General features: G+C 45.0%; 1 protein-coding gene across 6 annotated transcripts in view; it reads right to left on the bottom strand.

The window, feature by feature from the left end:
• ST7 (suppression of tumorigenicity 7) overlaps positions 1-26,117 on the bottom strand; it is a 233,057-nt gene that overhangs the window by 4,792 nt on the left and 202,148 nt on the right. For 5 of the 6 annotated variants that reach the window (XM_073328161.2, XM_073328160.1, XM_073328158.2 and 2 more), the window contains 3 exons: positions 24,707-24,857; positions 9,071-9,163; positions 5,941-6,080 (listed from right to left, as the gene is read on the bottom strand). In XM_073328161.2, coding sequence (XP_073184262.1) covers positions 5,941-6,080; positions 9,071-9,163; positions 24,707-24,857 — 384 coding nt within the window. The remainder of the gene's footprint in view (positions 1-5,940; positions 6,081-9,070; positions 9,164-24,706; positions 24,858-26,117) is intronic. The other variant, XM_073328156.2, reaches the window with a different exon arrangement.

The raw sequence follows: 26,117 nt of genomic DNA, 5'->3' as shown, positions 1-26,117 counted from the left end.
CAGCCAGGCAGAGAATCACAGAATTGGCTACTTGCATGTTGTGGGGATTTTCACCTTCTTCTGAATCATCAGGAAATGTTCATTGCCAAAAGCAGGTTAAGGGATTCGATGGATCAATGGTCTGGTGTGGCACGGCAAATCCTATGGTTGAGATTCTGTGCTGCACCTCTTAGAGGCACAGCTCAGGAGGAGAAGGGAGCTATAGTGACTTTAAGCCACCTTTGCACCCTTCCACTTCTGGGCAGCTCTGCAGCCCCTGGGGGAATACAGACAGCGCTGGGGGCCCATTTAACTTCTGGAAGCCTGCCCTGGCTGCTCTTAGGTTGCAGTATTGCACAGTCTTCTCAACTTTCTGTGCTGCAGCCCCATCTCCAACACACCCTTCCTCTTCCCAGCCCCACCCTGCTCCATGGGGCTCCTGAGAGGGTCCCTGGAAAGCAGTTTTCTGCACTGAGGGTGTTCTCCCTTGGCAGGATCCAGGGCTTTTAAGGCCCCTTTATGCCACTCTAGCTTGGTTCTCTCCCCTTATGTTCTTATGAAGACACCTTATATTGCAATTCCAGGAGCAGATTGATAGGAGAAGCAGCACTGCACTCCGTTTGTATTTCTAAACAGCTGGTTTGTGTTAATTATTTATGTCTGAGATTTTATAGATAGTTCTAGTGCCAATTTTAAAAAATCAAGATATCAGTGTCTCCCTGAAGTAGGGTGGAGTTAAACCCAAGCTCCGCGTTCTTCTCTTATCAATAGCTCACCCTGTTTAACAACAGCTTCCTCCTATTATAAGCAGTACACTTGTGTCTCTGCCCTGATCTGGACTCTAGAACTCCTGCTTCCACCAGGGAGTTCTTGTGGGCTGGCTTCCCAGTAATCTTAGCACATGCAGCTGGGAGTGACAGCTAGAGGGAGGGGCCATTCTAGCATAGCTGGCAGGTTATTTATTATGTGTGTTGTTATTAATAAAAATAATTTAGATAGCACCACAAATTTATATGATGCTCGCAAAAACAAATTAGGACATCAACCCTGCCCCTATAGAGCTTATACACCACAGCCTGATACCGAATCTTAGCACAGACCCTTACAGAGACCCAATGTGGTAAATAGAACTCCTCAAGAATTCTGTACGAGAGGATCCAGTCACAGGAGTGGGGCTTGAGACAGAAGAGACAAAAGGGAGAAACACACATACACCCCCCTCCCAAAATCACAATCACTCAGGAAAGGGAAAGTGAGGAGAGATTCTCTGCAAGCAGGGTGGAAAGATTCCTGGAAAAAGTGTGTGTTCGGGAAGTGGTAGAAGGAGGAGAGAGAAGGGGAATTGGCAGGCTGGGAGTGAGAAACTACCAAACACAGGGGAAAGCAGGAGAGAAGGTGTGAACTGAGAAGTGGGATACATAGTGAAGATAGCAGTAAAATTGAAGGGCTTTGTAGGAGTGTACGAAATGAGCAGAAGAGTCTAAGGGGGTGAGATGTGTGATGTAAAATGGTAAGATTGTTAGGGTGTTGATTGTGAAGACAAGGACTGTGTGTTTGATGCAGTAAGAGATGGGAGGCCAATGAAGGGGATTGGGAAGGGGAGGAGGGGGAGGAAAGTGACTTTCATTATAGGCTGGAAGCGGAGGAGTGAGAAAAGAGAAAACCTAAATAGAGAAGCTACAGAAATGTACCTCTGCCTGTCATACCATTATTATTACAAGCACTTATAAGCATCACTACAATGAGATCTGGACACTTTGACTATATTACAAAGCTTACTTAACCATGCAAGCTGCATAAAATCCAGCCCTCCAGAGGCACTAAGTGGATGTAGACATTTCATAGGGAGCTTCATACTCATTCCTTCTTAGGGATCCTCTAAAATCCTTACATTGCCTTGACACTGGGATCAAAGGTTCTGATAGGATCAGTTAAGAAACTGTAAAAACCCAGAGTCTGATTCAGCTTTTAATTTGTATCTTTTGGAGGGTTACTGTTTATGGACCACTTAGTTTGCCCTGTATTGGACTGATCAAGGATTCCTCTTGTATAAACTGTGATGTTTCATTGTTAAATAAGTTATTTTAGCCTTACAGTGGATTCATAGAGAGTTTAGGACCAATTAGATTTCAGCTTTGGCTGAAACCAGCAGTGTCTAGAATAATAAAACGTATTGCTTCAGGTAGTCCTCTGCCCCTTCTGTCCCACCTCAATTTCCTCTAGCTTTTCCCCCCTCAAGAACGCCTGATTCCTTTTCTCTACCCAGACAGGGGGGTTTGGGTTTTTTTAACCACCAAGACCTGCTGCAAGTTGATTCATGAGATGAAGCAGGTGTCTACACAAGGGACTCTCTCTCCCAAGCACTGTGAGGACGAATGAATAGTATTCACAGACTTGTATGAGCTTCAAAGTGTCAGTGGCTGTACTTGCAAGTTTCATAGATTCAGAGAATATAAGGCCAGAAGGGACTGTTAGATCACCTAGGATCTGGGAGAGAGCTCTCCCAGCGCTGTAATAAAACCACCTCCATGAAGGGAATTGCTCCCAGTGCTGTAACACTGTCTACACTGCCACTTTATAGCGCTGAAACTTGCAGCGCTCAGGGAGGCGTTTTTTCACACCCCTGAGCGAAGAAAGTTTCAGCACTATAAGTGGCAGCGTAGACAAGGCCTTAGGTTTCACATAGTTTGGCTACCCCACCTTTTTAGTTGACAACAAAAATGAGACATCTGAGTCTAAGCCCCTGGATCAGTCAATGGACAAAGGTCACACAGAGGCTGTCACCAGACTGGCCTGATTTTCACTCTGTCCATTCACAATTAAAAGCCAGCTGCTGCCTGTGTTTGTTTATTAAGACAGACACATAGCTAAATCCCTATGAATGTTGGTTAACATAGCAAACATGCCATGTAGCTTCAGAGATGTACACCGAGGTCAGTGACATGGCCTATTTCATACAGGGTTAATAACTTGGCATTGAGTTAGTTTTGTTTGTGTTCATTTATTGTGCTCCATTCTATTCTCAGATACAGGACGCAGTCACATATTGAGCCCTGAGGCTTCTATTCCATTAACATCAATGGAAGCTACATGCACCTATCACAGGAATAGATCCCCTTGGTTGCATTGTATTCCCAAAGTGACTTTGGTGTCCAAAACAAGAGCTATTTGAGGAAACAACTGCTAGTGTATCACAAATGTAAATATTAACACCCCACCCACCCAATTTGATTGCACCCATCACACAAAAAATGGCAAGTGAAGCCCATGAAAGTCCACAATCAGGTTTGTCTGATTCCAGCACCCCATTACCTGTAGCAGGCTCGTTGCCTGAGGTGCTCAGACAATTTCAACTCTCTGCTCTTAAATAAGTCATGAGGCTGACAACCAATGGGGTTGCACAGGGTACACGGAAGGGCAGAATTTGGCCCACTGACTGCTAATACCGGCATACTGCATATTGAATGAACAAAACAGACTGGAAGCAAAATCTGTGCTTCAGAGACATTGCTTTTTCTTTTTATTCTCTGAAGGAAGTTTCCTGGGAACACATCCCTTACTCATACACCTGACCAGCCTTAAAACTTCTTTGCTGTGATGCCTACAAAAATCTGGTTCTAGGCACTTTGGTGATACAAATAATAAACAACAATGATAACTGGTGTGTTTATACCACAGCCTATCATGCTGACCAATTCTGTCTCATTGTTTTCTTGTATTGTCTGTCTGTATCCATCTGTTGTCTCTTGTCTTATACTTAGAATAAACTCTTTGAGTCAGGGACCATCTTTTTGTTCTGTGTTTGTACAGCACTTAGCAGGATGAGGTCCTGTTCCATGTGCATAATAATAAATAAAATAATAATAATAACAACAATAATACATGCCATCCACTATATACCTATAGATATACTCAAGGCTAAATGCATAAAGGACTATTTCAAGCAAGTTATTGTATTTTTTCTGTTGACAGACATATTAGCTTTTATCCCAGCTGATCAAGTCATCTATCCTCTTTGCCTGCAGACACAGGAATTCTTAATGAAAGAGCCATTGCCATAACAGACACAAACTACTACTAGTGCTTTGGATTAAAGCACTGTCAAGGTTCCTTCCCCACTCTGAACTCTAGGGTACAGATGTGGGGACCTGCATGAAAACCTCCTAAGCTTACTTTTACCAGCTTAGGTTAAAACTTCCCCAAGGTACAAATTAATTTTACCCTTTGCCCTTGGATTTCCATTGCCACCACCAAACTTTATCTGGGTTTACTGGGAAACATAGTTTGGACACGTCTTTCCCCCCAAAATCCTCCCAACCCTTGCACCCCACTTTCTGGGGAAGGTTTGGTAAAAATCCTCACCAATTTGCATAGGTGACCACAGACCCAAACCCTTGGATCTTAGAACAATGAAAAAGCATTCAGTTTTCTTACAAGAAGACTTTTAATAGAAGTAAAGGAATCACCTCTGTAAAATCAGGATGGTAGATACCTTACAGGGTAATTAGATTCAAAACATAGAGAATCCCTCTAGGCAAAACCTTAAGTTACAAAAAAGACACACAGAAAGGAATAGTCATTCTATTCAGCACAGTTCTTTTCTCAGCCATTTAAAGAAATCATAATCTAACACATATCTAGCTAGATTACTTACTAAAAGTTCTAAGACTCCATTCCTGTCCTGTCCCTGGAAAAAGCAGCATACAGACAGACCCAGACCCCTTGTTTTTCTCCCTCCTCCCAGCTTTTGAAAGTATCTTGTCTCCTCATTGGTCATTTTGGTCAGGTGTCAGCGAGGTTACCTTTAGCTTCTTAACCCTTTACAGGTGAGAGGATTTTTCCTCTGGCCAGGAGGGATTTTAAAGGGGTTTACCCTTCCCTTTATATTTATGACAAGCACTGATATATTTGACCAGCCTGGCTGATGGAGTAGCTGGTTGACTCCAAAAGGGGTCCCTGGACAATCCTTCCTGGTCAGAAGGATATGAGGTCTTGAGAAAGGCACTAAAGAATGAGCCTTGGGGTACCTTGAAAGCTCCATCAAAGCCTCCTCCATCCCCGGAAAAAAACTAAATGAGTGCAGAGGAACTTTAGCATAATTTGGAAAATTACAAGAAGGCCAAAAGAGTATTTTGGACCCACTGAGCTCCACAATAAGAAGTACATTAAATAATAAATTATTGGTCTGGGTTCTCAGCATTTCTTGGAGGAGGAAGTAATGGTCTTGCTGGAACTTTGCTGGGAAGTGAATTTTCCCACATGCCCCCTGTGGCTGCGAAAATCAGAGTAGTGATGCTCTTAGACTTGGCAAGGAAAAAAGCAAGTTGGAGTACAACTTGTTTTCCCCATATTAACGCTCCGTGGCCAGAAAAGCAGAATTAGCAGGGTCCTCAGCAGATGCAGCTAACAGAGCTGGAATATGAGGTCTGGACACAAGCACTGAGGCTGTATCATTTGTTGCAGTTTCAGAAAAGGGACACTGCAATTTGCTTTGGTTAACATTGAACCACATTTTTCCTGGTACTACTTGGAGTTTGTGCCGTTCCTGTCTTGCACTGGGAAGTACCGTGTACGTATCACAATCTTGCACAGCCTTGCAGTTTATTTTTCTGAACAGGCTGGGGCTCTGCAATCTGTTATTAGTTTACTTTATTGGATTATCCATTAAAACGCAGATATCCCCCTCCTTTTTGGCAGAGTCGCAAGAAACCAAGACCAACAACAGAGTCATATAATCCAGAGAGGAAAGACTGGAGTGTATTTTACTGATTAGCTCCTTAAATGATTTCTAAATGTTCTCCTGTTCAGTGATAGACCTCTTGATGGTCCTTTTGTACTAACAAATATTCAGACACTTCATATCCAGCAATGTCTAGCTCAGCACCATTTTATTTGTGCATTTCCCTTTTTGTTTTGTGTTTGTATTTACCCAAAAACCAAGGCGTGTCAGTGAATACTCACAGCTTTTGCAAAGACCCCCATAAGCTCCGGGAACTGATGTGTCAGGAGGGCTAGCATGGCTGTGAAGGAACACAATCCAGCAGTGAAGAGTATAAAGAAAGGAAGCTCTTTCTTGGGATAAACTGAAACTTCATGAAATGCTGCAGAGGAAAGCAGAAAGGAAAAACATGGTGTAGGTAAAATACCTTCTCATCTGGGTTAAGCAGTTACATAGAAGCCACAAAGGTTCCAAGGTTTGGTTTAGTGGGAAGACGCATCTAAAGGTTCTGAATGCCAGAATCATTTGAGACGCCTCTTCCCATTTCCCTACCCTTTAACAGACTCTTCCTTCCACTATAATCCTCTGTGCCTTCCTTGACTCCTCCCAGCATAGCCTCCCTTCCATTCCATCTCACCACTAGCTGATTCCTTCAGCATCTTCATCACCATCATCAGCATCTTCATATATTAATAATACATTTATTTTTTTCGATGCTGATGTGCATTAACTAATGTAATTTATCCAAGCTAGGGAAACTTGCTGAAATAAAGGCAGGGAATGAAACCACTCTACAAACCACCATATGATGCGAGGAATAAAAAAATCCAACAATAATCAATACCAACTAATAGGGAAACAGAAAAGTCTCTGGCTTGGGCCTGAAGAGACTCACAATATGCTCTTGCGGGAAGAAGTATCCCAGAGCTGAGAGTGGGAACTTGCCTGGAGGAAAGTTTCGCTTAATCAAACCTTTTAAGATGGCTCAGCTTCAGGTTGGGAAATCTGGCCAGTTTGGCAAATGTTCTGGCCAGTTCTTGTTTTGTCGAACTGTGTCTCCCATTCCATCCCTACTTTTAAGTTCTAGTCAGGATCAGTGCTTGACTTTCAAATGACAATAGTTTTTCTCTTAAAAGGATACACTTCCAGCTGGTAGATCTAAAGTTCGACTTACCATACCAGCTTGTTTTTTAATTTTAAATGTCATGGTGGTATACATACATATCATACCATTCTTCTACTCTGCCTGCCTTCTCCATTTTTATGGGCAGGTATGGCTGAAGGTATGCAAGAATCCTGCTCAAAGCCTGCTTATTTTGCCCCTGCCGGGTCACAGGAACAGGGCAGTCAAGCAGCATGGTATAGAACTGCACAACATCCAGTTTGGACTGTTGCAGCTCTCATTTGATGGGCCCATAAGGCTTCTTTGAATAGTTAAAATAAAAATAACAATTTCAAGTGTGTTAGAGTTTGGGGCCTGCAAATCTTGTTCTCTTAAAAAAATCAGCATACGGTTTTCAGGCGAAACATGGTTAGATAATTTCATTTAAATCACATATGTAAGTATCAAATTGCAGATTAGAGTTGGGAAAATACAATTGCACAAGCATTCTAATGCAGGCTCCCACTTCTCTTGCCTTTGACTGAAATATCCAATCTGTTGTTTTAGTTCATTTAAAGCAAAAATTAGGTTTGGTTGATGTTTGTACTTAGCTGGGGTTAATCTTTTCAATCTCTCTTTCATTTGAAGCAAACTGAGCAAACTGTTCCTCATGCAAACCCCAGAGCTATGATAGCATTTCAGCAGAAACTCTCCCTTCAAATTACCTACCGAAAGTTACCTTTAAAATATAAGCAATTAAAGGTTTAGACAGGCATGTGGTGTAAAGGATCTCTACACAACCTGTGTCTCTCACAGTATGTGAAAACCTTCTCTTCTCAAACCCAAGAGATTTGACAGTACAAGGCATTTCTCACAATTATCAGAGCAAAACATTACGATCAATGTTCGGTATTAAAGGGTCCCTTGCTTCTAACATCTGACAACACCAATTAATTTTGCACCTAGAAGGGAGAACGCTTACTATTCTGTATCAATTTGTCATTCCCAAATTTCCCTGGCACTCCACCCTCCATTTAACAGTATCCCTTGGAGTAAAGCATTCTGAGAGTCCTAAGACGTATTGTTATAATTAGGGTGATTATAACGGGGTGGGGAGATAGAGCTGGTTGCCAAGAATTACGGTGTAATATCAGAGAGAATGTGTTATGAAAGAAGGGCCTGACAATGAGGGGACTCTTGCTATATTACTTCTACCTACAGTTTACCCAAACAGATTTATTAAGAATAGTTAAACATAACTTAGCCTGAACTGGAGTTGTTATAAAAGAAAGACCTATTCCAGGAGAGACACAAACACAAACGGAACACAAGCACATTTTCATTTATTTTTCAAAAAATAATTTAAATTTACTCCCTTTTTTGAGTCCTCCAGTGCATCTTATGTCTGCCTTTTGGAACCTGATCCTGCAAACATCTCCGCATGAGCACCTGTGCTTTCCAACCAAGTCCCATTGACTTCAATGGGAAAGAGTGTGGGAACGCAGTTCTGAGTGTGTGACATTTCCAGGACTGGCCAGTTAGGCCTGATACTGCAAAGAGTGACTCGTGTTTAACTTTGTGCTTGGCAAGCAGTCCCATTGACTTCGACTGTAAAACTCTCCAAGGGCAGGGGACTATCTTTATATCTGTATCTTGCACAGCATTTAGAACACGCTTGGTGCTTTACAAATTCATAATAATAAATGACTGGTGAAATTTCACATTAATATCTTGATAAGAATCACACACATCATTACATGAAGAAAACCCTCTTTGTGACTAGGCACCTCTTACAATAGCTCTCTTACAAGAGGTCACAATAACATAGTCCTTATGCAGGCTCAATCCTGCAGCGTTGGGAAGGCAAAACTACCTTGAATTTAGACAGTGGTTTCCTGCATTAGGACTATAGGGCAGGACAACTGTATTTTTAGTTTGATGGTATGATATCCTAGATAAAGGAACAAACATACCTTATCTGTCTTGGCAAGAAAGAAACAACAGATTTTTAAAAGTAGTACATCCCCAAGGTAATTGGACTTTTTTTTCTTTTTTGACATCAATACAGATACCTAAAACTTTATGAGCTGTAGCTATGAATTGCCATTTTAACAATCAAGTGAACTCTCAAGATTCACTGTCAGCCAATCATTCTAAGTCAGTGAACCCAACTTCATAGGTATCAGTGGAGGCCAGTATTGCAGAACGGTGATAAACAACCCTTTGGTGCCAAGAACCAGGGATAAAAAAGAGAAAAAGTTCAGACTTACATGGAAGTAGTTCTCTGTCTGCTGTTTCTGTACAGATGGGGTATGGGTAAAAAAGGTGTCCTTTTTCCAAAGGATAGGGGATCATTCTGAAAGCTGAAAAGGACAAAAATAACACATAGGACACTTTATTGTGAGTGCAGTATTTACACGACATATTCAGCAGGGTACCTTACATGTATTAACGATTTTGAAAAGCAAAAACGAACTAGGCACTAAATCCCAAATTTTCATACTTGGGTACCTACTATTGGACGCAAAATACTTATTTAACAGTCTAAATATGCATTTAGCCCTCAATCCAGCAAACACTTATCCACATACTTAATTTTTACTCACATCTATAGTCTTATTGGAGTCAGTGGGACCACTTTACAAGAGTCAAGTCAACTACGTAACTATCTGTTTGCAGGATCAGGGTGTCAGGTACCTAAATTTAGATATTTAAATTTGAAAACTTTGAATTAGCATTTTTAGAGTTTCCAAGACTTTTGAGATTCAGGGGGAAAAAAGAGTAGCTATGTACAGCAGCCCTACTTTCATTACAGAGAGAACCTCAAAACAGTGTTACCAGTTTGGGCCCAATACTTGCATTCTTCTGATCTCCCAAAACTTCCACTGACTTTAGTGGGAGTTTTGCGTGCAGGAAGAAAGCAGAATGGTACCCCAATTAATTACCCAGGGTGTACCTGCAACAAAACATGGAACAAACATTCTGCCAGTCAGGAGACATCTCCATGCTGTGCACATGATAATGTGGGTTGTGTTTGTTCATTTGGCAATCTCAGCTTAATAAAGAATTATTAAAACCAGGTTCCAGTAATGCATTATTTTTAAATGTAGCAGATCAAGCAAGGTTTCCAGCATGAGCACTGAAGTCACAGATTAAATAATACTTTATCTTTTGTATTTTTAAAAAATATATGTAACATTTAAATCTAAATTAATAACAGAGAGGGAGGCAAATTGATTGCTAAATCTGTATTCTGTTGATGTCATAGACCACCTGAGTTATACTCCTGTGGTTTATGGAACCATCAGGACCCTTGACTGAATTACAGTTTTGCAATCAATCCATCCTTTTCTATTATCCTATATGTTAGTTCCACTGTTAAGATGTCATCAACATGTTATTCTCACTATTCCTATGAACATCATTCACTGAAGCAATTTTTCCTCAACAGATGTCCTATAAGTACTATATGCTGTAGGTGCAGAACACACACACACACACACCCCCCAGTGCTCCATGATAGATCTCACACAGAGCAGTGAAGAACTGTATTAAGAATGAATGATTGCTATGTACCACAATATTTTCAGTTGTAAATACTACATTTAAAGTCATTGTAGTTACATCCTACACTGTATTTTCAGTGTATTTGTTTAAAATAGTAATAAACAAGAAAGAATGTTCTCAATGAAGAATGACAGTATTCCCCTGTAACCAGCTTTAGCGAACATATGGGTTTTATTCTAGTGTCTGAATATTACTGAAAAATAAAAACATTATGTATGTGATTCCAGCCTTTGGAATGCAGTCAATCTACACCACAGTTATATCGCTCAAAGGTAATAATGTCTTGCCAAAGAGCATATAAACCTCTCTAAACTCGAGGAGAGATCCTGTCCATTTACGGTTTGCTGAGGTAAAAAATGTTATCAATTTTCCTGAAGTAACAGAAATTTCTTAGAGATTAAAATATTAAAAACTCTTTGGTCCTTAGCTCTTTAGAAATGAAAGATTCATGCTGTTTCAATCAGTGATTTTAATATGAGGAAAGACTAGCGAGGCACTGCTGGAAAATATAAAAGATAGATCTCCCTGCAACCTACGTCAGACCCACTCTGAAAGAAACTAGAAACCTGTCTAAGCAGGACCAGCTTCTAGGAAAATGTTTAATGTGATTTACTTTAACAATTTATATTACAAGATCTCCTTCAGGAAGTAATGAACCGAAATTGAAACTACAATAACACTGTTTAAACAAAATTTACTTTGATTGATGGGTGGTTTTATCTCAAGACCTTTTTAAATATAAACCCATGTGAATGCTTTAATACATAGCAAGATATATAGTGCTTTTTCATCTTCCAGATGCTTTCAAGGGCTCTATATAGCACTGGTGAGGCCTCACACTTCAGGAAAGATGTGGACAAACTGGAGAGAGTCTGGAGAAGAACAATAAATGTGATAAAAGGTTTAGAAAATCTGAGCTATGAGGAAAGGTTAAAAAAACTGGGCCTGTTTAGTTTTGAGAAAAGAGACTGAGGGGAGACCTTATAACAGTCTTAAAATATATTAAGGGCTGTTATAAAAAGGACGGTGACCAATTGTCAAGGTGGGGAAAGACAATTCACCTCACAACAGATGTGACCAGAGGTCAGACCACGTCCACTGAAGGTAGGACAGAATAATAGGCTTAATCTGCAGCAAGGGAGATTTAGGTTAGATATTAAGAAAAACTTTCTAACTATAAGGGTAGTTAAGTTCTGGAAAAGGATTCCAAGGGAAATTGTGGAATCCCCATCATTGGAGGTTTCTAAGAACAGGTTAGAAAAGACGTGCCAGGGATGGTCTAGTTTACTTGGTCTTGCGTCAGTGCAGGGGGCTGGCCTAGGTGACCTCTCAAGGTCCCTTCGAGCCCTATATTTTTGTGATTCTATGAATTAATTAACTATACTTTCTATTTTAAGCCCAGAGTCCATGTGGTTTTTCCTGGGAGCAAGTAAAGGGTGTGTTAGTGTGTACATGAAATAACGCCTCATTGGACCAAATCCTGACCCTATGACTCTTTATTCCCATATGTGGGATCTCTGCACTAGCACAGCCAGTACTGAGGACAATCAGGCAATTTGGGCCATGGAATTGCTCTGCTGTTGGGACCTGAGCAGCAACTGAAGGGCGCAGGAATCTCAAACAAATACTTTAACACAGTCTCCTAACTAGCCTCTCACAAATTTTGCCCCTCTTTCCTCCCTGTGGAGATTAGAGTAGGCCTGCAGCTGTAGTAAATCTCACACTGCTGGCTTGGGGCACAGGAGATAGCGTTTGGGCCGGGTCTCAGGGGCTGTGCCAACCTCCCTTTCTTTCCACTGATTTGCTCAGTATGTCTTCCTGCTGGATATGACTGGAGCAGTAGCCTAGTTTTCTCCCCTCAGAGTTGACCCAACAGATGCACTTAGATACATAGTGTCAATGGTCTGACCACTGGTCACATGTCTGTTGTATGGTGAATTGACTTTCCCCACCGCGTCAAATGAGAAGCCTAATAAAACTGAACACCAGCTGCATATTAAACAAGAGGGAGTGTGGTGTAAGTAAGTATATGGTTCGATTCCTGCATGGGTGGGGGAGAGAGGGGCTTTCTCCCTGGAGGCATGACAAGCCATGGCCATGCCTTCTCTGTTCACTTTCTGGTCTGCACTGGCTAACTCTGGTCAGGGAGAAGAGATGGTTGCAGATGGCTCATCCTGCTGTAATTGTCCTCATGCTCATCCTTACACTACCAGCAGCCCCTCAGCCCGACTTTTTTCCTACAACATCCAGGTCTGAATAGACCTCGCATAGTTTAAGGGACAGGCCTTTAAGTCATAATGTGAATTGACACAGAAATTTAGAAACATCAGTGTATTACTGAGGCCAATGAGTGGCAGAAATAGAACAGCACTAAAGAGTTCAGGGCTCCCTGCTCTGCACTCATTCTATTAGGTGGCCATGCCACTACCAGCCGCCCCACATGGAACATTACAACACTCATAACTCGGTAAAGTGCTATAAACTTAATTGCGCTTTAAAAGTCCCTGCAGAATTAAATAAAAGCCCTTCACAGTGCCCCAACAACCTGAGTGCAAACCCAATATTCTAAGGCTTATACCAACCAAAGAAATCTAACTTAATATTCTATTACATAAATGTGAACAAACACCCAATGACCATTACTTCAGAGCTACTGAATGAATTTCCTTCCAACCTGGCTTGTTCATTAGATCTCAATTAGATCTACAAAATAACCAAGGCTGAACAAAATTCATACAGCTCATATTGAAGTATGTTTGCATACAATTTCTGATCACCCCATAAGGGGAATTGTTGATATTTATTTTACTACACACAGAACTCAGAAACGGCTGAACAGAGTTTGCTGAATCTTTTAAACAAGCTTATCTTTGAACTGAGACCAAATTTGGAGAATTGTTGGCCAAAAGGAATTAATTGGCCAACATTACCAGCATTGAAGGAAGGGGTTTATATAAGATAAACTGCATTTCAAAATGAACTATTGCAGTCTTTTTCACCCTCTCTAAAATGTAATATTTATATTCAGATTAGACTGGTAATACCATGTGTGCGTGGCAACTCCCCATCCCACTACTGTATTATCTAACCCTATCGGCCACAAAACAATTCAGGTAACACAGAGGTTAGCTAACAAACACAAAGTTGCAAGGCAAAGGATACCATTACATTTGGGAGAAGAAAATAAGTTGTTTTCACCTTCATAGTTACACTGGAGAATATGTGGTCAAATTTTAGGGACAGAGTCAGTAATGGGTCATACATCTTGGAAACCTTTGAAACTCAGACATATTTGTAATTAAGGGCTTTTCTGCATATAACATCTGGATCAAGCCAAACAAATCAACATCCCATATTGCATCATTTGGGCTTTTGAGTTTTATTGCAAATGGAAGTGCATTTTGATTGGAGGAAAACTGAAACAATGCCAGGAAATGACCAATATTCCAATGTGATTGTTGTTATTATTTTTAAAACTAACTCTTTTTCTGAATTGTGGAGTGCAGTTTGGTGTGTGGGGGGAAGCCCTACAATTATTTTGTGGTTAAAAATACCACAAATCCTCCTGACTGCTAGGCCAATGAGGTTTTCTAGACATGTTTCAGTTAGAGCTTGCCTTAGAAGGAACAATCTGCATTCCTCCCAGAAGCAAAATGCACCACAAAATAATTTACTTTAAGAAATGATAGTACCTAACTTTGTCCAAGTCCCACCCAGATAAAATTTAGTAATATGCATTTTTAGGCATCAACTTCCTACATTCAATCTGGTAAAGTGATAGCTGCTGGTAGTTTAAGTAACTTAATGGCATGGTAGGTTTCAGAGTAACAGCCGTGTTAGTCTGTATTAGCAACAAGAAAAGGAATACTTGTGGCACCTTAGAGACTAACCAATTTATTTGAGTATAAGCTTTCGTGAGCTACAGCTCTCAAATAAATTGGTTAGTCTCTAAGGTGCCACAAGTACTCGTTTTCTTTTTAATGGCATGCTATAATTTTAAGACATTATTGCTATGTCGATAGATATCAGTACAGAGAGCATCAGCAAGTGATCAAGTGCTGCACTCAATGTACTGTACCCTGCCAGGAAGAATTAGGACCCAGTTAAGTTTGTGTTCCTCTGCCATGGTTCATATGAGTTTAAATTTTGGTAGGACAGAGATGCCAAGGAAGCTGTTTGCATATCATAGAATACCAGGGTTGGAAGGGACCTCAGGAGGTCATCTAGTCCAATCCCCTGCTCAAAGTAGGACCAAACCCCAATTTTCACCCAAGATCCCTAAATGGCCCCCTCAAGGATTGAACTCCCAACCCTGAGTTTAGCAGGCCAATGCTCAAACCACTGAGCTATCCTTCCCCCCCATAAGGGACATGAAACAGACAGAATGACATAATACAATATAATCAAATGTATTGTTTCTTGACTTTAGCAAAGCTTTTGACACGGTCTCCCACAGTATTCTTGTCAGCAAGTTAAGGAAGTATGGGCTGGATGAATGCACTACAATGTGGGTAGAAAGCTGGCTAGATTGTCAGGCTCAACGGGCAGTGATCAATGGCTCCATATCTAGTTGGCAGCCGGTATCAAGTGGAGTACCCCAAGGGTCGGTCCTGGGGCCAGTTTTGTTCAATATCTTCATAAATGATCTGGAGGATGGTGTGGATTGCACTCTCAGCAAATTTGCGGATGATACTAAACTGGGAGGAGTGGTAGATACGCTGGAGGGGAGGGATAGGATACAGAAGGACCTAGACAAATTGGAGGATTGGGCCAAAAGAAATCTGATGAGGTTCAATAAGGATAAGTGCAGGGTCCTGCACTTAGGACGGAAGAACCCAATGCACAGCTACAGACTAGGGACCAAATGGCTAGGCAGCAGTTCTGCGGAAAAGGATCTAGGGGTGACAGTGGACGAGAAGCTGGATATGAGTCAGCAGTGTGCCCTTGTTGCCAAGAAGGCCAATGGCATTTTGGGCTGTATAAGTAGGGGCATAGCGAGCAGATCGAGGGACGTGATCGTTCCCCTCTATTCGACATTGGTGAGGCCTCATCTGGAGTACTGTGTCCAGTTTTGGGCCCCACACTTCAAGAAGGATGTGGATAAATTGGAGAGAGTCCAGCGAAGGGCAACAAAAATGATTAGGGGACTGGAACACATGAGTTATGAGGAGAGGCTGAGGGAGCTGGGATTGTTTAGCCTGCAAAAGAGAAGAATGAGGGGGGATTTGATAGCTGCTTTCAACTACCTGAAAGGGGGTTCCAAAGAGGATGGCTCTAGACTGTTCTCAATGGTAGCAGATGACAGAACGAGGAGTAATGGTCTCAAGTTGCAGTGGGGGAGGTTTAGATTGGATATTAGGAAAAACTTTTTCACTAAGAGGGTGGTGAAACACTGGAATGCGTTACCTAGGGAGGTGGTAGAATCTCCTTCCTTAGAGGTTTTTAAGGTCAGGCTTGACAAAGCCCTGGCTGGGATGATTTAACTGGGAATTGGTCCTGCTTTGAGCAGGGGGTTGGACTAGATGACCTTCTGGGGTCCCTTCCAACCCTGATATTCTATGATTCTATGATTCTATAATTTACAACACCTATAAAGAATATTAATTAGAGAAGAGATATGCAACTGAAAGATACTAATACTAAGCTCTTGACTCAGTTTTTACTTAGGCAAAATTCTATTAAAATAAATGGGAATCTGCCTGAGTGAGGAAGGAGTAAAAATTTGAATAAGGCCCTCAGGATTTGGCCCATTGTTTACATTTCTCTGAAATAGCTATGCAAAACGGATTACAGCTGTTTCTTTTAGAAGATGTTGGAAATGAGTGGCCATTATTTTTATTGACCCATGTGTAGGATAAAATACATTTTCAAGTAGCTGTGGAGGGAAGAAAAAGAGAAAACAGTCAAACTGTAGTAAAGAGATCCCATTGATACAAAGCAAAGAATGCTCCAATAGGAAGCTGAGCAAGAAATTACTATGAGCAATTATATGATCTTGTGGTAATGCCTTTCTGAACACAATTGCTATGAAATGGTGAGTGGAGGAGAAGAAACAAGACAGAATAGAAGAGGAAGAGACACCAGCAAAGGTGAGCCATTGGGAAGGAATAGGAGATGACAAAGGAAACAATGGAGGGGACTGAGCTGGGGATAAACAGTAAGTAGTGAGAGAACAAGTAGAATAGAGAAGAATGTTTGTGTGTGTGTGTATGTGACATGCGGGACAAACACAATGGAGCAAACCACATACAGCAAGGAAACTGACTTATTTATTGAGCAGCACCAGTTTGCAGGGAGCGTTACAATACATAGACAAAGATGCATCCCTTTCCCAAAGAGTTTACAATCTAGATTAGACAAAATTCAGGCCAATGGTTGATGAGAGGATGATTCACTTTAATTAAGGTTGTGTAAAACGTATTTCTTTGGTGGATTATCAGTGTGACAGGCATGGTGGGAAAGGTGTACTTTAAAGGTGAGGTTTGAATGAAGACATAATGGAGAGAGAAAAATAGGACAGAAAGAATGGAACATAGGGAGGCTGCGAAGATGAGAGAAAACAGAAAAGAGCAGAGCAGAAAAGAGGAAGCGAAAGGTGATTACAGAAAAAAAAGTCACGATAGACAATCTCACCAAAGGTCATCTAAATACCACTTTTTTTTTATTTCCTGGGGGTTCTTTTTCAAATGTACATGGTTATAAAGGTGAAAACACTTTACAAAATTAAAATTCAACACAGTTATTGAAACACACAAAATATTCCAAATGTATTATCACCAGGCTGGAAAGACTAGAGCTTACTGAATACAAAACATTATGTTGATTTATTTGGTTTAATCATGATAATACACTTTGTACTTTATAATGTCTTCAGTATCAGGCTCTCAAATATTAATGAACTAAGCTCCACAAGACACTCTGTGAAGAAAGAAAAAAACGGTTACTTACTTTCTCGTAACTGTTGTTCTTCGAGATGTGTTATTCACGTCCATTCCACATTAGGTGTGCGCGCGCCGCATGCATGAGTGTCGGAAACTTTTTCCCTTAGCGGCTCCCATCGGGCCCGAGTGGAGCCCACTGCGCCGTGCATATATACCCCCACTGGCCCGACCCCCTCCAGTTCCTTCTTGCCGACAGAGGGGTAAGAGAGTGGGTAGTGGAATGGACGTGAACAACACATCTCGAAGAACAACAGTTACGAGAAATTTCAGGTTTCAGAGGAACAGCCGTGTTAGTCTGTATTCGAAAAAAGAAAAGGAGTACTTGTGGCACCTTAGAGACTAACCAATTTATTTGAGCATGAGCTTTCGTGAGCTACAGCTCACTTCATCGGATGCATACCGTGGAAACTGCAGCAGACTTTATATATACACAGAGAATATGAAACAATACCTCCTCCCACCCCACTGTCCTGCTGGTAATAGCTTATCTAAAGTGATCATCAGGTGGAAATGATGGCCCACCTGATGATCACTTTAGATAAGCTATTACCAGCAGGACAGTGGGGTGGGAGGAGGTATTGTTTCATATTCTCTGTGTATATATAAAGTCTGCTGCAGTTTCCACGGTATGCATCCGATGAAGTGAGCTGTAGCTCACGAAAGCTCATGCTCAAATAAATTGGTTAGTCTCTAAGGTGCCACAAGTACTCCTTTTCTAGTTACGAGAAAGTAAGTAACCGGTTTTTCTTCTTTGAGTGCTTGTTCACATCCATTCCACATTAGGTGAATCACAAGCTCACCTCTGGATGAGGTTAGGAGTCACGGAACAACTGCTTGGAGGACCGTTCTGCCAACCGCCACGTCCTCTCTGGCCTGCTGGTTCACCGCATAGTGAGTCGTGAAGGTGTGCACCGAGGACCAGGTGACTGCTCTGCAGATCTCCTGGATTGGGACCTGTGCCAGGAACGCCGTGGAAGTTGCTTGCACCCTGGTCGAGTGGTCCATGACCGCCGGGGCTGGAACACCTGCGAGTTCATAGCAGGCCCGGATGCAGCTTGTAATCCCAGGCGAAATCTGCTGCACTGACACTGGGAGGCCTTTCATCCTCTCGGCTATGGCCACGAACAGCTGCGCAGATTTGCGGAAGGCCTTGGTGCGCTCCAAATAGAACGCCAGTGCTCGACGCACATCCCAGGGTGTGCAAGCTGCGGTGACTCGGTGGGGTTTTGGAAAGAACACTGGCAGACAAATGTCCTGGCCCAAATGGAATTGGGAGACCACCTTAGGGAGGAACTTGGGGTGCGGCCAGAGCTTCACCTTGTCCTTGTGAAATACTGTATATGGTGGCCCAGAGGTGAGGGCCCTCAGTTTGGACACCCTTCTGGCCGACGTAATGGCAACCAAAAATGCCAGCTTCCAGGAAAGGTGGAGGAGGGAACAGGAAGCAAGGGGCTCAAAGGGGGTCCCATGAGTTTAGAGAGGACCAGGTTAAGGTTCCATGGAGAGATTGGTGGGCGGGAGTATGGGAACACCCTCTCCAACCCTTTAAGGAACCATCCCACCATTGGTTGGGAAAACACCGAGCCTGCCGAGAACCCCGGATGGAAGGTGGAGATGGCCTCCAGGTGCACTCTGAGTAAGGATGGGGCTAGCCCTTGCTGCTTGAGGTGCAGGAGATACTCCAGGATGACCTGCACCGGGGCCTGGCACGGCCGCACCTGTCGGGGTTCACACCAACATAAGAACCTTTTCCACTTGGCCACATAAGCAACCCTGGTAGAGGGCTTCCTACTGCCAAGCAGAATCTGCTGCACTGGAAGGGAGAACTGGCTCTCCAGGGTGTTTAGCCACACAGCCTCCACGCCGTCAGGTGCAGTGACTGTAGGTCGGGGTGGAGAAGCCGCCTGCTGTCCGGTGTAATGAGGTCCTGGTGTAGGGGCAGGACTACTGGGGCCGCCACCGACAGCTCTAGGAGCGATGTGTACCAGTGCTGGTGGGCCCAGGCTGGGGCGATGAGGACATCGCCGCCCTGTCCCTGTGCACCTTGAGTAGGACCTTGTGCACCAAAGGGAGCGGGAGAAAGGCATACATCAAGCCCCCTCTCCACAGGGTCGCAAACATGTCTGCAAGTGAGCCTGGGCTGCGGCCCTGGAATGAGGAGAAACGTGGGCACTGGGCATTGGCACCTAGGGAAACCCCCATCTGCGGGGAGTGAAAGCACGACGTCCGCCCTGAGCGTCCACTCGTGCATATGGTATGACCTGCTGAGGGAGTCCGCCAGCTCGTTTCGTACCCCCGGGAGATAGGACGTCTCAAGGTGAATTGCATGGGCTATACAAAGGTCCCAGAGGACGAGAGCCTCGCGACAGAGTGGTGAGGAACGAGCCCCGCCCTGTTTGCTTATATAAAACATGGCAGTAGTGTTGTCTGTCAGAACTGTCACGCTGTGACCACTCAGAGGGGCGTGAAAGGTCTGGCAGGTGAGACGAACCGCCCTGAACTCCTTCACATTGATAAAGAGCAACCACTCTGCTCCGGACCACAACCCCTGCATCATGAGGTCCCCCAGGTGAGCCCCCCATCCGTGGTCTGACGCGTCTGTCACCAGCGTCAGGTCCGGTTGTGAGGCGGCAAAGGGGATGCCTTCGCAAACCACAGGCTGGGACTGACACCACAGCAGGGAGTCCAGCATGTCCCTTGGGGCTGTCACTACCAAGCCCAGGGGGTCCCTGCCTGGGCGGTACACCCGAGCGAGCCACGCCTGCAGAGTCCTGAGCCTCAGTCTGGCATGCCTGACCACGTGCATGCGTGCTGCCATGTGGCCCAGCAGCTGCAGGCAGCACCTAGCCGTTGTCATTGGAAACTGGTGCAGGGAGGCCACCGCTTGCTGGATAGCCCAGAATTGGGATACTGGAAGGCTTGTACCGCATCCAGGACCGCCCCTATGAATTCCACTCTCTGTGTGGGTACAAGTGTGGACTTGTGGACGTTGACCAGGAGCCCCAGCTCGCAGAACAATCTCAGGGCCACCTTCATATGGCCCTGCACTTCCGTCTTGGCCCACCAGGAGCCAGTCGTCGAGGTACGGGTACACTCGGATTCTCTGCCTCCGTAAGAAAGCCACCACCACCGCCATGCACTTCGTGAACACCCTTGGGGCCGCGGCTAGACCCAACGGAAGAACCGCAAACTGGTAATGTTCTCGGCCCACGGTGAAGCGCAGGAACCGCAGATGTGCTGGGTGGATGGCGATATGAAAGTACGCGTCCTTCATTTCAAGGGCGGCGTACCAGTCCCCCGGATCCAGGGAAGGGATGATAGTGCCCAGAGAGACCATGAGGAACTGGGCCTTGACCAGGAATTTGTTGAGCAAGCGCCGGTCTAGGATGGAGCGAAGGCCCCCTTTGAACTTGGGGATGAGGAAGTACCGGGAGTAGAACCTCTTTCCCCTTAGGCTGTGCGGCACCGCCTCTACCGCTCCCCGCCGTTAGCAGTGAGCGAACTTCCTTCTCTAAGAGATGCTCGTGAGAGGGGTCCCTGAAGAGGGATAGGGAGGGGGGTAGTACCCGTTCCACACCGTGCGTAAGACCCAACAGTCTGACGTAATGGTGGACCACACACGGGAGAAACGGGGCAGGTGGTTCAGGAAACAAAGGGATGGATACGGTGACTGGTCTAGTACTCTGTCCTCGAGCGCACCTTCAAAAGCCTGGCTTAGTGCCCGGCTGGGGTTTGTGTTGGCCTTGATTGTGGCCCGGCACATTATTGTTATTATTGTTGTTGCGCCGTCACCTGTTATCCCTGCCGTGCCTACGGTAAGGCTCATGCCTATGACGAGGCTGGTACTGGCATTGAGGGGGAGGCTGAGGCTTAAAGGGCTTCCTCTGGGTCGCCGGGGTGTGCATAGCTTGCAAATCCTTGAGGCTAGGCAGCCTCATGTCTGTCTGGTCCAAGAAGAGCCCGGACCGTTCGAACGGGAGGTCCTGGAGTGTATTCTGGACCTCGGATGGCAGGCCTGACTCCTGGAGCCATGCCGAGTGCTTCATGACCACTCCTGACATGACTGTTCTAGCCACCATGTCTGCTGAATCCAGGGAGGCCTGGAGAGAGGTCTTGGCTACTGCCTTGCCCTCGTTCACCAGGGCCGTGAACTCCTGTTGGGAACCTTGCGGGAGGTTGTCCTTAAACTTCCGCACCGCCTCCCAGGAGTTGAAATTGTGCCTGTTGAGGATGGCCTGCTGGTTCGCAATCCTCAACTGAAGGCCCCCAGATGAGTACACCTTTCTGCCAAAAAGGTCCAGACGTTTCGCCTCCTTAGCCTTAGGGGCCAGGGCCTGCTGTCCATGGCGCTCCCTTTCGTTTACTGCTGAGACCACTAGGGAGCCTGGACTCGGGTAGCAGAACAGGAACTCACAGCCCTTAGATGGGGCAAAGTATTTACGCTCCACTCCTTCAGCTGTTGGAGTGCTGGAGGCCGGGGTCTGCCATATAGTCTTATATAGTTGGACTGAATGGTTTTAACGAGCGGGAGCGCTATTCTGGATGGACCTTCGGGGCTCAAAATGTCCACCATGGGGTCCTCCTGCTCAACTGTTTGCTCGGCCTGCAACCCCAAGTTTTGAGTGACCCTGCACAGCAATTTCTGGTGGGCTCTATGGTCTATCAGCAGAGGGCCGGACACCTCTGTACCCGCCACCACCTCATCGGGGGAAGATGAGGAGGTTAGCTGCTGCTCGACCCCCTCTGGTTGGTCCTCCTACTCCCCATCTCCCGTGGGAGGGGCCTCCGGCTCAAGCCAGAGCGGGAGTCCATGGGATGGCACCGGGCTTGCTGCTGGTCTCTCTGGTCTATGCTGGGGGGATTCTGGAGGTGTGGATACTGTTGCCTCTGGCACCATCGGGCGTCGGTACGGGGACTGGGATCGCTGCACTGAGTAACTTGCCCTGGACAGGGCCCCTTGGCGCTCCTGATAGGCCCAGGGGGTCCAGAAGGGCCAATGGCCTGACGGCCCCCATTGGGGCCAGTGCAGGTAGCTATAGCGGCCGGAGTCGGAGCTGGACTGCGGCGACGCCAATCACAAAGGCCATGGTGGTGCCAACGATCTATGCCAGTGGGAGAACAAGCAGCTCCTGGCTGAGCAGGAGCAGTACCGGTATCCCAGGGACCGGGACTGAGATCTGGACCGGGACCAGGGTTCCCTGGACTGGGACCATCTGTGGGAGTCCTCTGGCGAGGGCCGTCTCAGCTCCTCTCAATGCCGGTCTCTGGGTGGTGCTGGAGAGCGGCATGCTCTTTCCGGTGCTTCTTCGCCTTGACCCACTGCTGGTGCTGCAACCTCCTTCTGGGCCGCTGGCAAGTGTGAGTCCGCAGAGTCGGAGCTCTACCGGGACCAACTCCGGGAGCGGTGCCGGGACGGTGTCCTCGAGCAGCACACTGTTGCCAGCTTACCCCTCGATGGCCCCCGAGGCATGGGTGCCGGAGGGTTCTCCCCATACGGGAGGGGGCTCACCACCGACAGCTCGATGAGGTCCTTTGCAGCCTCACAGGTGCCAGGCGTAGAGGGCTGATCAGTTATGCCCTCGAGCCCATCGTCCGCACTGAGCTCACTTAGGTCTGGGCCCGGTGGAGCTTGTGCTGCCGGGACCGCCCGTGTCAGCGCCGGTACCGGGACCTTCCCGCTTTTATCGGCGCTCGGGGCCTTGGGAGGGGCCGGCCTCCTGTGCGGGGAACGACCGCGCCTTCCTTTAGGCTGCGCCGGGGGCTGCACCGGGGAGGACGAGTGGTGCCGGGGCCTAGCCGGGCGCTCCGGGGCCAACAGTTTACGGTGCTTAGCCGATGCTGGTCTCTCGATGGCTCCGGGGCACTATGCACTGAGGAAGCCTGAGCCAGCGTCGGGCTCCGGGCCTGGAGGCTGCAATGCGGCCTCCATCAACAGCTGCTTTAGGTGAAAGTCTCTTTCTTTCCTTGTCCTTGGCTTGAACGCCTTGCAAATCCTACACCATTCAGTTTGATGTCTGTCCCCCAGGTAACATAGATACAAGTCGTGGAGGTCACTAACTGGCATAGGTTTGCGGCACATGGCGCAAGCCTTGAAGCTGTGGGCCTGAGGCATGCCCCGCGGCCCAGGGCAGGTGCTGGAGGCCTCCAAGCACCTAATGACTTAAGTGTCCACAATCTGTATGTAAACGAACTGATAACAGCTACTCTAAAGGCTAAGGGACTGCTCCTCCACGAGAGAGAGAGAGAGAGAGAGAGAGAGAGAGAGAGAGAGAGAGAGAGAGAGAGAGAGGGGTTGTTCCAATGCCTCCACGGACGGTAAGAAGGCACGGAGGGGGTCGGGCCGGTGGGGGTATATATGCACAGCACAGTGGCACCATTCGGGGGCCCCGCTGGCCGCCGCTAAGGGAAAAAGTTTCCGACGCTCGTGCGTGCGGCACGCGAGCGCCTAATGTGGGATGGACATGAACAAGCACTCGAAGAAGAATTATCATCCCCATTTGACAGATGAGAAAAATTAGCTACAGAAGAGAAGTGATTTTTCTCAGTGTCACACAGCAAGTAGAACCCAGATCTCCTGAGTCTTCGGTGCTGTGCTTTAAGCACAAGGCTTTGCTTTCTCCCCTTAGTTAAATGAAGGAAGTTTGTATTTGCAAACTGACAGTGGTAAAGATAGAACTAAACTCCAGATTAGTCACCATAATGCAGTCCCTGGGGGGATACTACAGTGGCTTAATCCTGGCCCAGAATTTGGAGACATAGTTCCATGGGGCATGATCCCACATTCCTTATGCTCCCAAAACTCACCGAGTTCAGCAGACTTCAGGGTTCCTCTGACATTATGCCAGCTGGGGATCACCAGATCACACGGGCACTACACCCGACTGCTCCTGGGAACATGGCCCTACGCAGTTCGGTTCAACAACACTATTCTATTATTGCTCATACAAACTTATCATAAAAGTCTCCTCATTGTTACTGGTATCTTTTCTAGACAATATTTGGCTTTGTAACTAGCACACAATTCGGGGGTCCAAAATTCATTAGAGGCCATTGGCAGGGTTTGTTAACATTTAATTTTCCACAAAGGGCGTGGTTTACTGGTGTGAGCAGGAGGCTGGGAATCAGGACTCCTGTGTTCTCCTGCCAACTTTGCCAATAATTTCTCTGCATGACCTGAAGAAAGGCAACTTGACCTATCTACAGAATGAAACAAGAATACATAGCTACCACACAGAGGTACTGTGAAGCTTAATTCGTTAATGGTTTGAAGTACTATGAGCTCCTTAGATGGAAGGTGCTGTACCATATAAATAATTATTTACTCATAATACTCCATGGAAATATGTGGTTATATCTTTCAATTCCTGTAAAATGTTTCTGAGAAAGAGAATTACTTACTGCCTTCCCACGTACAATGTAAGAGATTCAGTGCCCCCTCTACCCTTTTCCAGTGCTGAAGGTGAAAGAACGCATATGCTATTGCTTCACTGTCCCCTCTCTTCAGAATATGTTCAGGGGGCAGTATTAAGCTTTTCATTTCTAGTAGATACTGCAATAGAAAGGCAGAACACAATTATTTCAGCTGTAAAAATAAACACAGTAGCTGCTTGCAATTCCTCAATGCACACTGAAAGCTCTATTTCTCTAAAATACTCTTATTCCTAAGTGTTTCATCAAATATGTAACATCACCAACTGCACTTGAAGATAATTATTGAATTATCCCAAACACTAAAATATGCCACCAGATGGTTAATGTTGTGCTCTTCAGCTGTACTGGGGACCACAGAGAATTTCAAAATGAGATGTTTCTCTTATCAAAGGGAAAGAGAAATTTAAAAAACCCTCACACAACAGACAGGATGGTCTAATTACAACAGCTTTTGAATTAAAGTATTTATAATACAAGAAATGATGTGATAAAGTAATGAGGTGCTTAAAAAATCTAGCTTTCAGAGTAGCAGCCGTGTTAGTCTGTATCGGCAAAAAGAACAGGAGTACTTGTGGCACCTTAGAGACAAACAAATTTATTTGAACATAAGCTTTTGTGGGCTACAGCCCACTTCATCAGATGCATAGAATGGAACATATAGTAAGAAGATATTTATACATACAGAGAACATAAAAACATAAAAATATAAAAAGATGGAAGTACCCCAGGCTAATTAATTAAGAGGAGCTATTATCAGCAGGGGAAAAAAAAACTTTTTAAGTGATAATCAAGATGGCCCATTTCAGACAGTTGACACAAAGGTGTGAGCTTATTTAACATGGGGAAGTAGATTCAATTAGTGTAATGAGCGAGCCATTCCCTGTCTTTGTTCAAACCTAAGTTCAAACCTAAGTTAATGGTATCTAGTTTGCATATTAAAGAATCTAGCCTCTCTCCAAAGAAATGGGCAATAATTTTAATCTCATACACAAGGTCTTTATAAAACTATTTCCTTACAATCAGTGTATTATTACGGATATGAATGTTGTAAAGTTTGCATCAGTGTCAGGATGTTCTACTTCCATGGTGAGATAAAGGAGGACAGAGATGGACAGTGATTTTGGGTGCCTCAATTTTTGGGTGCCCAACATGAAACACCTGAAAGCAACCTGATTTCCAGAGGACGGGTGTTCATCATTCAAGCTGGGCACCCAAAATCACTTCAGAAATGTAGGCCAAATTGTTTATTGCAACATGGGACATACCAATGTCTAACACACAGACAAGTTCCCCAAAATAAAAAGTGACAGAAATCCCAAGAATGTCTATGATACAGCAGTAGTTAAAGCCTCAAATCTGTCCAAATGGATGAGCTTCT

This window comes from Lepidochelys kempii, chromosome 1 (genome assembly GCF_965140285.1).
Source record: "Lepidochelys kempii isolate rLepKem1 chromosome 1, rLepKem1.hap1, whole genome shotgun sequence".
Lineage (NCBI taxonomy): Eukaryota > Metazoa > Chordata > Testudines > Cheloniidae > Lepidochelys > Lepidochelys kempii.
Note: the sequence above shows the minus strand (reverse complement) of the source record. Positions and strands in the feature narration are given on the sequence as shown.